General features: G+C 36.6%; 1 protein-coding gene across 1 annotated transcript; it reads left to right on the top strand.

The window, feature by feature from the left end:
* Positions 1-499: 499 nt before the first annotated feature.
* On the top strand, positions 500-1,642 carry LOC127103225 (uncharacterized). The gene has a single exon (XM_051040492.1). It carries the CDS (start codon positions 500-502, stop codon positions 1,640-1,642), a length of 1,143 nt encoding a protein of 380 aa, XP_050896449.1.
* Positions 1,643-14,389: the final 12,747 nt, after the last annotated feature.

The raw sequence follows: 14,389 nt of genomic DNA on the forward strand, positions 1-14,389 counted from the left end.
AGATGAGTGTGTGTACACTATAAATGCATTGTTTCTTCTAATGTTGTTTGATGGTTTGCAAAAAGGCTGGGAGAAACGATCATGCTATTCCTGAAGCATTGGAATCCCTTGCTCAGGTGATCGCTCAAACTACACAGGACAACCAGAATGGGGAGCAGGAGGAGCTCCTGATGAGTTTCGCGCTTTGGGAAAATTTCAGAGGAACAATCCACCAACTTTCAAGGGTAGCCATGACCCAGAGGGTGCACAGGAATGGCCCAAAGTAACTGAGAAGATCTTCCGAGTGATGGCTTGCACATAGGCTCAAAAGGTACAATTTGGTACTCATATGTTGTCAGGGGAAGCTAAGGATTGATGGGATAACACGCGTCAGATATTGGAAGCTATTGGTACAGAGATAACTTGGGTTGTGTTCAGAAAATATTTCTTGGAGAAGTATTTCCCCGAGGACGTTCGTGGCAAAAAGGAGATAGAGTTCCTTGAGCTAAAGCAAGGGAACATGACTGTGGCAGAGTATGCTGCGAAGTTTGAGGCGCTAGTGAAGTTTTGTCCCCATTACAACCATGTTGATGCTGAGACTTCTAAATGTCTCAAGTTTGAGAATGGGCTGAGACCAAAGATCAAACAAGGTATTGGATACCAACAAATTCGTAGGTATGTTGAACTGGTGAATAAGAGTAGAATCTATGATGAGGATAGTAGAAGCCGGTCTGCTTACTATAAGAGTATTAGTGAGAAGAAAGGGAATGGAAAATTTAGAGGGAAGCCTTATGTAACTCCAGTTGACAAAGGGAAGCAGAAGGCTTCAGATGGGAAGAAGACAAGTGGGGAAGGGGATCCCGCTTCTGTCAAGTGCTTCAAGAGTGGCGGGTTGGGCCACCGTGCTAATGAATGTAACAATAAGGTTCTGAGATGTTACAATTGTGGAAAAACGGGTCACCGTGTTGCAGAGTGCAAGAATGATGGTCCGACTTGTTATAATTATGGTGAACAGGGTCATATCAGTACACAATGTCAGAAGCCAAAGAAGACGGTCGCTACTGTTGCCCAGATTAATGGTAGAGTGTTTACCTTGAGTGGTTCAGAGGTTCCCAAGACAGATAACTTGATCAAAGGTACTTATTTCATTAAGAACGTTAAGTTAACTACTATTATTGATACTGGTGTTACTCATTCGTTTATTTCTCTTGAGTGTGTTATGGGGTTGGGTTTAAAATTATCTCCTTTGGTTGGGAGTATGGTTATCGATACCCCGACTAATGGTTCGGTGACTACTGCATTGGTCTGTTCGAGTTTTCCTTTCACCATTTATGGTAAGAATTTTGTGATGGACTTGGTTTGTCTACCTTTGCATCAAATCAATATTATTCTTGGAATGAATTGGTTAGAGTTCAACTATGTTCATATCAACTGCTACAGCAAAACCATGAGGTTCCCAGAGTTTGGTGATTGTGGAGAGTTGATGTTTTTATTTGCTAAGCAAGTAGAAGAACTCTTAGAAGATGAGGCTCATATGTTTGCAATGTTTTCATCATTGCAAGTCGACAATAAGGCTGCAAGTGTTGATCTGCCTATTGTGTGCAATTTACCAGATGTATTTCCAAATGATATTAGTGACTTGCCACCAGAGCGTGAGATTTAGTTTTCCATTGATGTGGTACCTGGTACTAATCCTGTGTCAATGGCTCCGTATAGGATGTCAGCTTCAGAATTTGGTGAATTGAAGAAACAATTAGAAGAGTTGCTTGAGAAGAATTTTGTTCGACCAAGTGTTTCTCCATGGGGTGCGCCAGTGTTGTTAGTTAAGAAAAAGGACGACAATATGAGGTTGTGTGTTGACTACATACAATTAAATAAAGTTACTATCAAAAATAGGTATCCTCTTCCGAGAATTGATGATCTGATGGATCAATTGTGGGTGCTTGTATGTTCAACAAGATAGATTTAAGGTCAGGTTATCATCAGATTCGTGTGAAACCAGACGATATTCCGAAGACTGCATTCAGGACAAGGTATGGTCGTTATGAGTATACAGTAATGTCGCTTGGAGTGTCTAATGCGCCAGGTGTGTTCATGGAGTATATGAATAGGATTTTCCATCCTTATCTGGATCAATTTGTGGTCGTATTCATCGATGATATCTTGATATATTCTAAGTCAGAGGAAGAACATCCGGATCATCTAAACATTGTATTACAGGTGTTGAGGGACAATAAGCTTTATGCCAAGTTGTCCAAGTGTGAATTCTGGTTAAAAGAAGTGAGTTTCCTTGGACATGTGATTTCTAGTGGAGGAATTGCTATTGATCCGTCGAAAGTTGATGATGTGTTGTAGTGGGAGACTCCGAAGTCTGCTACTGAGATTCGAAGTTTCCTTGGCTTGGTTGGTTGTTACCGTAGGTTTATAGAACGATTTTCAAAGATAGAAATGCCTTTGACTCAATTGACTTGAAAGAGTCAAGCTTATGTGTGGGATGTTGCGTGTGAAAAGAGTTTTGTAGAACTCAAGAAGAAATTTACGAGTGCTCCAGTATTGATCTCGCTTAATCCGAATGAGTCTTTTGTAGTATATTGTGATGCGTCAAAGATGGGTCTTGGTGGTGTACTGATGCAAAATAGCCAGGTCGTTGCTTATGCTTCCAGACAACTGAAGGTTCATGAAAGGAATTATCCTACGCATGACTTAGAGTTGGCAGCTGTGGTTTTTGTTTTGAAGATTTGAAGGCATTATCTTTATGGATCTAGGTTCGAAGTGTTGAGTGATCACAAGAGCCTGAAGTATCTGTTTGATAAGAAAGAATTGAATATGAGGCAGAGGAGATGGCTTGAACTTCTGAAGGATTATGATTTTGAATTGAGTTACCATCCGGGTAAGGCTAATGTTATAGTTGATGCGTTGAGTAGGAAGTCCTTACATATGTCAATGCTTATGGTTCGAGAGTTAGAACTGATTGAACAATTCAGAGATATGAGTCTAGTGTGTGAAGAGACTCATAACAATGTGAAATTGAGTATGCTGAAGCTGACTAGTGGTATTCTCAAAGAAATCAAAGGAAGCCAGAAATCTGATTTGGGTTTGGTAGATCGTCTCACGTTAATCAACCAAGGTAACGGGGGTGATTTTCGGGTTGATGAGAATGATGTGATGAGGTTTAGAGATAGGGTGTGTGTTCCAGATGTGCCAAAAATTAAGAAGAGCATTCTTGAGGAGGATCACAGAAGTGGGTTGAGTATTCATCCTGGTGCCACAAAAATGTATCAAGACTTGAAGAAATTGTTTTGGTGGCCAGGAATGAAGAAGGAAGTAGATGAGTTTGTGTATGCTTGTTTGATTTTTCAGAAGTCGAAGATTGAACATCAGAAATCGTTGGGCCTGATGCAACCGTTGAATATTCCAGAGTGGAAATGGGATAACATTTCCATGGATTTTGTGACAGGTCTGCCGAAAACTTCGAAGGGATGCGATTCAATTTGGGTGATTATTGATAGATTGACAAAATCGGCTTATTTTATACCAATGAGGATGAATTATTCTTTGCAGAAGCTGGCCGAGTTGTATATTAATGAGATTGTGAAACTGCATGGTATTCATTGAAGTATTGTGTCTGATAGAGATCCGAGATTCACATTGAGGTTCTGGGAGAGTTTGCTGACAGCTTTGGGTACTAAGTTGAGGTTGAGTTCTGCTTATCATCCACAAACAGACGGTTAAACAGAGAGGACTATCCAGTCGTTGGACGATTTGTTGAGGGCTTGTGTGCTAGAACAAGGAGGTGCTTGGGATAACTACTTGTCGTTGATTGAGTTTATCTACAACAATAGTTATCATTCCAGTATTAGAATGGCACCATACGAGGCATTGTATGGTAAAAGGTGTAGGACTGCTTTGTGTTGGTATGAGTCAGGCGAGAGTGATGTGCTCGGACCTGAGATTGTTCATTAGACGACCGAAAAGATTAAGATGATCCAAGAAAAGATGAAAGCATCGCAGAGTCGTTAGAAAAGTTACCATGACAAGAGAAAAAAAGCACTTGAGTTCCAGGAGGGAGATCACATTTTTTTGAGAGTTACGCCGGTAACGGATGTTGGTCGAGCTTTGAAGTCTCGAAAGCTCACACCGTGTTTTGTTGGTCCGTACCCGATTTTACAGAGGATAGGAGAGGTGGCCTATCAGTTTGCTTTATCGCCGTTACTTGCTAATCTTCATGATGTGTTTCATGTGTCTCAGTTGAGGAGATAAATTTCGGATCCGTCTCATGTGATCCAAGTGGATGATGTGCAAGTGAGAGATAACTTGACTGTGGAGGCATCACCCATGCAGATAGAGGATCGAGAAGTGAAGAAATTGCGGGATAAAGAGATTGTCTTGGTAAAGGTAGTTTAGGGAGGACCGGGTGGTGGGAGCATGACTTGGGAGCGTGAAGAGCAGATGAGAGAGTCGTATCCGACTCTATTTTCGGCAGGTAATTTTTTAGGACGAAAATTTCTTAAATGAAGGAGAGTCGTAACACCCTGAATTCAATTAATTAACTAATTTGAATTATTTAAAATTTTATTTGATTAATTGATATTTTAAATTAATTATTGTGTGATTGTGGGGGTAAGTATCCTTGAAATAGATGTATAGAGAGAGTGAGAGTTTTTCATACTTTTTAGAAATTAATGGGAGTTTTAACTGATTATTAGAATATATAATATTTTTATTTGAATTAAAAAAAATAGATTATGAGGGGAATAATTAAAAATAACATGGGTGATAGAAAAATAAGGAATATTAGATTTATTAATAAAATAATAAGAAAATAAAATATGTAGAAAAATTGAGGGCAAAGTTGGAATTAAGGAAAATATGTAGGATAAGAAGGGAAAAACCTAATTAGAAGGAAATAGGTTTTTGGAATAAAATAGGATTTGGAAGAACCTAAAAGAATCAGTAAGTATTTTTGGAGAGGCGGAGCAAAAGAGGCAAAGAGGGAGAGTTAGGATTTGAGAGAAGAATTTCTTAGACGTTGGTGTCATTTTTGTTAGAAAATCAAGGTAAGGGGAGAGGAACTATTCATATATGGGTACTAAATCATGGAATGATAGAGAGGTTTCTTTAACCTCCAATAAGGATGGTGATGTTGATAAATTCTATGTTTTTAGGAGAGATTGATGTTTTACTGATTTTATTTGTGTTAATTTTGTGTGAATTGATGTCTATAATTTGATATTGAAATTGTACTATAGCTTTATTATATATATTTATATACATCGCTTATATACATTATATTGCCACTTTTATCAATATATGGTGCCGTATCGTTACTATATAATATGTTTCAATTATATATACAATGACCTGGTTCGATTAATATATATCATGTTTCAGAAGATTTGTTCAATTACTATGGCGATAACTTGTTTCATTATATACTGTAGCTCTCGTAAACATGGTGGTGGCTGTTTGCGGCATATACAAGTTGTTGCTTGTTTTCATTAGTATAATGTGTTTTATTAATATAATATACTCATTAGCATAATATATTTTATTAATATAATATTAATAACAATAATAATAATAATAGTAACAATATTGAATTAATATTATTAGTATAATATGCTTTTGGAGTTCTGAGTTCGAGAGAAATAATTGGATTATTTAACCAACTTAAATTATTTTCAATTTTGTTGGAGTTCCCGTAGAGTTGTTAGAGTTGTCGATTGAGTCTATAAGAGTTATCTTTATGTGCAACAACTGTCGGTAGAATATTTTTGAGAATTTAGAGTTGTTATAGTGTTCCTTGGGAACTCTGTCGAGTTATATTTTTGGATAATAACTTTGGTTATAATTTTGGATGATAATTTGGTGATAATTTTGGGTGATAACATTGTCCAAAATTTTGGGGTAATTTGTGACATTGCATGCAGTTGAAGTTCATGCGTCATGGTGTACGGACTTCAGTCCAGTTTTGGCGAGCCTTGATCTCATGATGGGGATCAAGTGCTAGTAGCTAATTCTAGTGAGGAATTAGTGAAGCGTTACTTATGGTGATGATAGCGATTATGGTATGCTCTGGTTCCAAGAGGGAATCGATCCTATGGTGAGGATCATGGAGTAAAATGGACCAGAGTATTCATAACTTGGTACCACATGTATGTTGAGTCAGTCGTCGAGTACATTTGCATTGTGTTGCATTGGGTGATTATTTTTGGTATTATGGCGTGTGGATGGGAATACTTAATATGCTAATGATTATTGTAATTAGTGTGTGATGTTGTTTGTTAATATTTGTTTCTACTGCTAATTATTAAAGTGAATTCTCACCCCTTTCTGTTTGAATGTTGTCTTTATATGGGCTCGTGCATATACTTAGGAGTAGCTTTGACTGAAGTAAGTGGAATGATAACTCTTGAAGTGACTTTTATAGCTTATCGCTTTTATTTAGTGGTTCTTTGCTCTGATCATGTAACATCGGGTTGGGATAGACGCTTGATTTGATTTTTTTTGTTATCATTGTTGTTGACGTCACAAACTTTTGTGTTGTTGAGATTTTAAGTTATTTTGAGTTGGTTGCCATACTCTTTTAATTATGTCATTACTTTGAAATCCATGAGTCTTAATGTCTTGAGTTACAATACTATTATTGTATGTTTATTAGTGATCCCGCTGCGATGCTACCGTAAATTTTTGGGTGAGTATGCGAGGACAAATACTGAATGCCTTCTTATATAAGTACTTGACCCAATTCAGATGTGTTGGATGTCATGTAAAATCCCAAGTACAAATCATATGTGTTGGATATCGTCTAACATCCCAGGTATAAATATGTGCATCGAAATTTATTTCTGTGATAACTCGTGTTACAAAGCAGGTTATGTGTTTTTATGTGTGTGACACCCTTGTGGTTATGTTTGCTAATTAAAATGTCAGATTATTATTTTGGGGGTATAGAAGGGTGTTACAGTTTCACTCATGCATATCATACATATAGCATAACATGAAACCGTGCAAACGAGAAAAGCCAAAAATCCAGTTTTATTGACTAACCCGAATCCTAACCTTAGCTTGGATCTCATCACATTACATCCACTCCCAACGGGATTTTTTTTTGATATATTAGTATTTAATCCTCTTCTACCTTGAATACCTAAAAAGCTTCCGCAATTCTTGTATTCGAGTTCAAGAAGATTAAATAGGGGGCAGTTGTTGTACCCTAAAATTTGCCCTCCCTTTTCGCTTCTCATCTGACTCATGCTTTGAGACTCATTCATGTGCATCATTCATTCATGATTAACACTTTCTAACAGGCACCATAGATTCAGGATTTGTGGCTAATGAAAATCAGGGTTTTGACTTAAGGATTATGGTATTGCTAATCATATGGAGAGAAACCCTAATTTATGGATTCTTTGAGACCTTGACTCTTGTGGCCTACATCTTGACATTCATTTGTACATCCCAACCCTAATTCTTGACTTTGTGTTTTACCTTAAACTGACTTCTGAACCCTAATTATGGGTCCATGGTTTGAGGTTTATGAACCCTATGGTTTGCATTAAGGTAGTGGAAACCCTGGTTGTGGTTCATGGCATTGATACACCACTGGAGTTAGCTTCTCACCTAGCTCGTGATTCTGGATTGATACATAGCTTTGAACTTTGACCTAGTAAACCCTAATTCATGGTGTTATGTGATTGATTCAAGGAATATTTTCATTCATGTTTCATTGACCTCATGGCCTCATGATCCATTTGATCTGAGTCTTATTTCATTCCCAGTTCATCCATTACTTTCATGGTTTTATTAAAATGACAAGATCCATTCATGCTTTGATTTATAGTTCCATTAATACAAGTTCATTGTCCATATGATTAAGTCATTCCATGACCCATTAGTTCCATTTCATTCATTCATTTAAATAAATACAAGCTATTATGCTTCACACATGAGCCCATGCATCAAAATCAAGCAAAAAAACATTTTTTTCATGATGGTAATCGATTACCATGTTTGGATAATCGATTACCCTGCTTCCAGTAGCCAAAAAAAATCATTTTTTCATGATGGTAATCGATTACCATGTTTGAATAATTGATTACACTGCTTCCAGTAGCCTAAAAATCCATTTTTTGATGGTAATCGATTACCATGTCTAGGGTAATCGATTACACCTATTGGCAGTAACCAAAAGGCTGCATTTTTCAGCAGTAATGAAATATTCTTTGGACTCCAAACCAACCACAATGCTTGGATCATTACACATTGAAATCTTTACATGATTATGCAGCAACCAACCATATCATTCATGCATTGGACCAAGCTCCTAGCACTTCAATTCACCAACCTTCTCAACATTTGTGAGTTACTCATAACAGTCCCAAACTAATTCTAAACCATATCAAACTAACTCCAAACCTCTTCAAACTAATTCCAAACCATTTTAACTAACTCCAAGCCTCATTTAACTAATCCCAAGCCATATCAAAACTGATTCCGAACCTCCATTTGATCCAAACCTATAATCTATATAAACTCATCACTCTCATCAAGTCAAGGAGGATGACCAAAAAATCAGAATCCTCTCAAATTACTCATTACAAATTCAAAAAATTTCCTCTCACTTCATCTTTTCCAATTCCTCTCCTTACACCAAAGCTCAAACCACCATTGAAGCAAACTTCACATTGAAGTTTGTTATCAATTGAGCTAAACTTCTTGCCTTCAACAATTATCCCTACATTCATATAATCGACATCAACAACAACAATTCAATTCAGAATTTTTCAGAGTTGATTCTTGAAGAGGAGGAGTTCATAGTAGAAGTAGAAGATTAAAGAGTCCAAGTAGCATACCTTTGATTTTCTCTTCTTCATCTTCATCACCTTCAAATTACAACAAGTTCCAAGACAATCCTCCATATTGCAGGTCGGTGAATTTTCATCTTTACTTGTTTGCTGAATTTTTGATACCACAATGTAGCTTATGTAGTGGAGAATCAAAACCCCAAGGTTTGGTGGTTTAATTCTCCTCTATCTCCATTTAATTTCAGATTTTGTGCTTAGGGTTCTTGACTTTAATGGCTTAATTCCCAGAATTTATTATCTTCTAGTTATAATAGATGAGAGATTTGGATGGAAGAGGTTGAGAGGAGTAGGAAAATGATGCCTTTTCTTGATTCTGATCAACTCCACCGCCTATGACACGGTGGTGCCGGAGCTCCGGTGGTAGTTCCTGTTTGACATGAAAATTGAAAGTTGATGTGTAGAGAAGACAAAATGAGTTTGTTGAATTTTTGCATTTCCCTTTGCAAATTCTATTGGGCTTAACCATTAAGCCCAATAGTTTGCTTTCCACATCCCTGTTTTGCTTAGCAACATACTTGCTGAATCAAACTACACTCCTTGGTATTTGGGCTTATTTTGTTGGGCTCATAGCCCATATTGCTGAATTTTGCAATCTATATTCAGGGCTTGCACCCCCATTGGCCCAACTTTCTAATTACCATTTTAATTACATTTAATTCCATTTTATTTTGTGTTGATATTTTTGGTAATTGTTTTTTAGCATTTTAATTAGGCTTAATTAGGCTTTAGATTTTAATTAGAATTTAGGACTTTATTAGATTTTTGTATAATTTTCTAATTGGTTTTTGATATAGTTTTAATTAGATTAGAAAATAATTAGATTTTAGTTAATTCTTGAACATTAGGTTAAAATAGATTTTAGGATTTAATCAATTTGTAGATTCTAATTAGACTTTAATTAGAAATAAATTTATGTTCATGATTGGATATTTTTGTGAATTGACCATTTTATCCCTTAGGAGTTATTTTGTCATTTTGACCATTTAATTGCATGTTTCCTTAGGAACTTTTTGACATAGATTTTTAATCAAGTCTTGACTAACTATAACATGATCCCTTAGATTAGTTTGATTAATTCTAACCATTAGATTAGGTTCTAACCCAGTTTTCAAACTAAATCTTAACTCACGATTCAAATTGATTAAAAGTAATTTTGATCAGTTAAGTCCTTTGATATTTTATAATCCCACAGTCTAAATTGAGTGACCAAAAGACTCTTGGCCACTTAATAAGACTTTTTCTCTAAGATGTGGAGATCGAAGCCTCAAGTCAGATCTTCAATCAAGGCATCCTCAGTCATACCAAGCAGCGGATAATACAAGGCACATTAAAGGTGGCATCTTCAAGAGATTGTCAAATCAAAGCTAGAAGTGTGAGGCACGAGCCTTAAGCAATAGAGAAGGAATGAGACTGGAGAATTTCTACCCCCATTATGAATATCTTCGGGTATGGGACGAATGACCCATTGCTCATCGTATTCAATTCTATTCATAGACTTTAGCACAATTCATATCATACGATTGACAAGTCTCTCTCTCAACAAAACAATGCAATAAGCAAGGACTACATCAACAACTTATCAATCATAATTCAAGTTGTATGATAAAAGCCTTAAGAAATGGATAAGGAATGGGAGTGGAGAATTCCTATCCCCATTTTGAATATCTTTGGGTACGGGACGCTTGACCTAGTTGCTCATTGTATCCACCTCTATACATAGACTTTAGTGCAATTCGAATCAAATGATTGATAAAGTCTTCATCATTGCAACAAACAACGACAAAGATTCTCCTCTAGAAACTTGAAAGTCAGGATGAGAATTATATGCCACAAGCCTTAAGTAGTAAAGAAGGAATGAGACTGGAGTTTTCCTACACTCATTCTGGATATCTTTGGGTGTGGGGCGTTTTTCCCGTTGCTTATCGTATCCACCTTTACTGATACTCTTTAGTGTGATTCTTATCAAGTAACTATCAACTCTGTTGTAATCTCTCAATCAATCTATCATCTCATCTTGCCTCCTTAATCACCTTGATTTTAGCCCTAGTGGGCTGAACTACAAAAGCTCTGATTTCCTTATTGCACTATAAGGATACGTATGCATGAGAATTCAGATTTTTCGTGAGCTACCTTATTTATTTTTACCCTATTTATCAATCAATCATTCTTCATTAATTCAATTAAGACCATCCTTTTGAGATCAAATATACTTCTCCTTGGATTCATTGTACATCCTTTTAGGATGATATAGAGGCAGTCCACCTCATCAATGAGAGTTGTTTGGTTGGCACCCAAACATTTAACTCAGTCTTTGTTTTTGGCTTTACCCTATAGCGGCTGCCACACTAGCCCACATACTGGTAAACGCCTACCTTGCTCTTTGATTCAGAGTCTATCTCTCCTTGGATCCAAGATACTATTCTTCTTTGATCTCGAACTGTTTGCTCCTCATCCAGTGATATATTGTTCCTTGTACACAATAATACTTTCTCTTGGACCACACATATACCCTTTTAGGACGATATAGCAGTAGTTCATCTTGTGAATCAAGAGTTGTTTGGTTGGAACCCAAACACTTAATTCAGTCTTTGTTTTTGGCTTTACTCTATAGCGGCAGCCATGCTAGCCCACATATTGGTAAAAGCCTATTTACTCTTTGATTCCATGTTCCATCCATTTGTGGGTTCCCTTGATACTATTCTGTTGGTACAATTCATACTTTGCATCACTGCATATCTCTGTCTATCTTGTGGTTCCACGAACTATGATTGCTCTGACTTTCTCATCGCACAATGAGAATACGTAGGCATGAGGATGCGAATCCTTGACGAGCATACTTCTAATTATTCCTCCTTCCTCCTTAGGGCATCATCCATATCTTTCAAGATCCATTATCTACCTTCGATCATTAAATCGTTCACCCAGTGACATATTATTTCTTTGACGTCGAAATACAGTTTTCCTTGGAATATCCATATATACCCTTTTAGGACGCCTGGCGAAAAGTATGCATTTGTCCCTAGAGTTGTTTGGCTTGTACCCAGACATTTAATTCCTTCTTTTTAGGCTAAATGTAAGATAGTGGCAACCATGTTGTTCCACATGTCGTTTAACGTTGTTTCCCTCTATGGTACAAATCTCATTTCTCCTATGAATTCCAATACACTTTCACTTTTCGGTTTCAAACAATACCTCTTCAGTCACTATTACCAAATATTCAATTATGTGACTTTGGTCACTTCATTCCATTCATTTCCATGACACTCATATTCTACATTCATTCACTCCATGTGATATACAAATTATCTTTGATCCAAATACACTACCTCTTTGCGCTCCGTCTTGCGTCACCTTATGAACCAAGAGATGTTTGGGACCGTGCCCAAACACTTATTTCTTCATATTTTTGAAATTACCCTATAGTGGCAGCCTTGCTAGCCCACGTACTGGTAAGAGACACCTTACTCTTGGGTTCATGTTTTCACCCTTGTTGGAGTTCAAAACACAATCCTTTGGTTCAGACCATACCTTGATCACAATCCTTTTCTCCTCCCACCACTAGTTCTTTGAACTACGGAGCTCTGAATTCCTTATTGCACCATGAGGATACATAGGCATGAAGGCCCCAATCCTCACCGAACACTTTATCTATTTCTTTCCTTCCCCCATTCTTTTGCGAGTAGTCTTTAGATATAACACCTATTCGAGAGAGAACAATCAAAACGGTTCCCATGGTGTACCATGGATGTAAGAGGTGGTAATACATCCCCATGCAAAACCAACTTCTTTACCCAACATATCTCTTCCCCCTGGGTTTTATCGATGTTTTCCCTTTCCTTCGGAAATAAATAAAGTTCGATGGTGATTCTGTTGTATGTTCGAGTGTGCGATACGTTCGGGTATATTTCCGCTAGCTTCACTCACATACAAGAGGGGAGTAATAGTTAAGGGTGACATAACTTGAGGGATATATCCTAACCATTCTTAAGGTTGTGTCATTCGACTAGGAATACTTATAGTAAATCCTGATGTCAAATATGGATTAAGAGGAGATGCAATAGTCATTGCATTATCCACATACACATATGCATTAGTTTGTAGGCTCGACATCTTTGTAATTAAGATGACATACGAATATTCCCTACTACCAGGGAGTAGTGTAAATCTTGGGAGGAAAGAAAGTTGACGGTCTCCTATAATAGTTTGTGTGATCCTTGGAGTAGTTGGAATACTCGTTACTTGTGGTGGGGGAACCGTCACTTTTAGTAATATCGTCAAAACTACATTTGACTTACAAAAGGAGCAGTTACTCCAACAAACGTTGAAGTTCCTGCACCATCAACCGTCGCTTTGTTTGGTTGTTCTTTTACATTTGAGTCATCGTTCTCGGGAAGCGGAGAATTTTTTTGGTTGTTCCATTTTAAGAGTTTTACCATTCCTCATATGCATAAACACTTAGACATTGAAAACATTGAATGTATGAAAAACAGAACAAAACAATAAAACATAAACAACTTTTCTGCAAAAGCTTACTTTTTCGCACAAAGGAGCCCCACATGGCAATGCCAATTTTTTTGCTAGTATTTTTAGCAAATCAAATCACAAGTTTAAGTTCACTTAAGGGATTATGATAAAAAAATTCTAGGACATATTGTGCAAAAGAGTCGGATCAAACGTGTTTGTGCTTGAATATTTGATTACTAAATGTAGAGAAATTGGGTATAAATCCCAATAAGAAACAATGAAGGATTTTTTTGAAGAAATAAAGAAAATAAAGAACACAATAAAATTAATTAAATAAAATGTTTGGATTAAAGATTTAAAATAAGGGACGAAAATTCATACATTTCTCACAAATTATTTTCTCTATATGACTTGGATACTCGAGCTCTATAAAGAATACTAATAAAATTTGTGAACCTTTATTCTATGAATAAAATTGACTTATATACTAAATACGTCATTAACTGCCTAATATGTTTCTAATATGTTTCCTTTCTAATATGTTTCCACATGTCTTTGGTCTTTGACCTTCTATGTGGACTTCTACTTTCTAATATGTTTCCACATATCTTTGGTCTTTGAACTACCTCTAAATTGTTCCTATTATTGAAACCATATTTACAACCTCTAACTATCCCTGTCGAGGAGCTTCTCTGTCGAACCTTATAGTGTGATTTCAAAATGTCTCTAGGTCACCTACTCCTTGTACTCAAGAATATAATAAGTCCTAAAACAACTGATAGGCGAGTCGAACTCCTCACTTTTATATCACAATTTCATGTTGAAATGTTAAGCCACTATAAGCTTTTCGATCTTTTGAACATGTTTTGAAGAGAGAGTGATCCTAATCTTGTGGATATATTCTTGAGATCCTTCTAAACCAGGATTAATAAGTTTTTGTGTAGCTTGAGTCAAAATTCATGGGCTAACACTAACCATCTAAAAATCATGTCCTACAAATTCACAACTAAATCACAAGTGACAAACAAATGAGAATCTGAATCTATGGAACCCCAACAAAGAGTACAAGTCCGACATGC

Source organism: Lathyrus oleraceus, chromosome 7 (assembly GCF_024323335.1).
Source record: "Lathyrus oleraceus cultivar Zhongwan6 chromosome 7, CAAS_Psat_ZW6_1.0, whole genome shotgun sequence".
Lineage (NCBI taxonomy): Eukaryota > Viridiplantae > Streptophyta > Magnoliopsida > Fabales > Fabaceae > Lathyrus > Lathyrus oleraceus.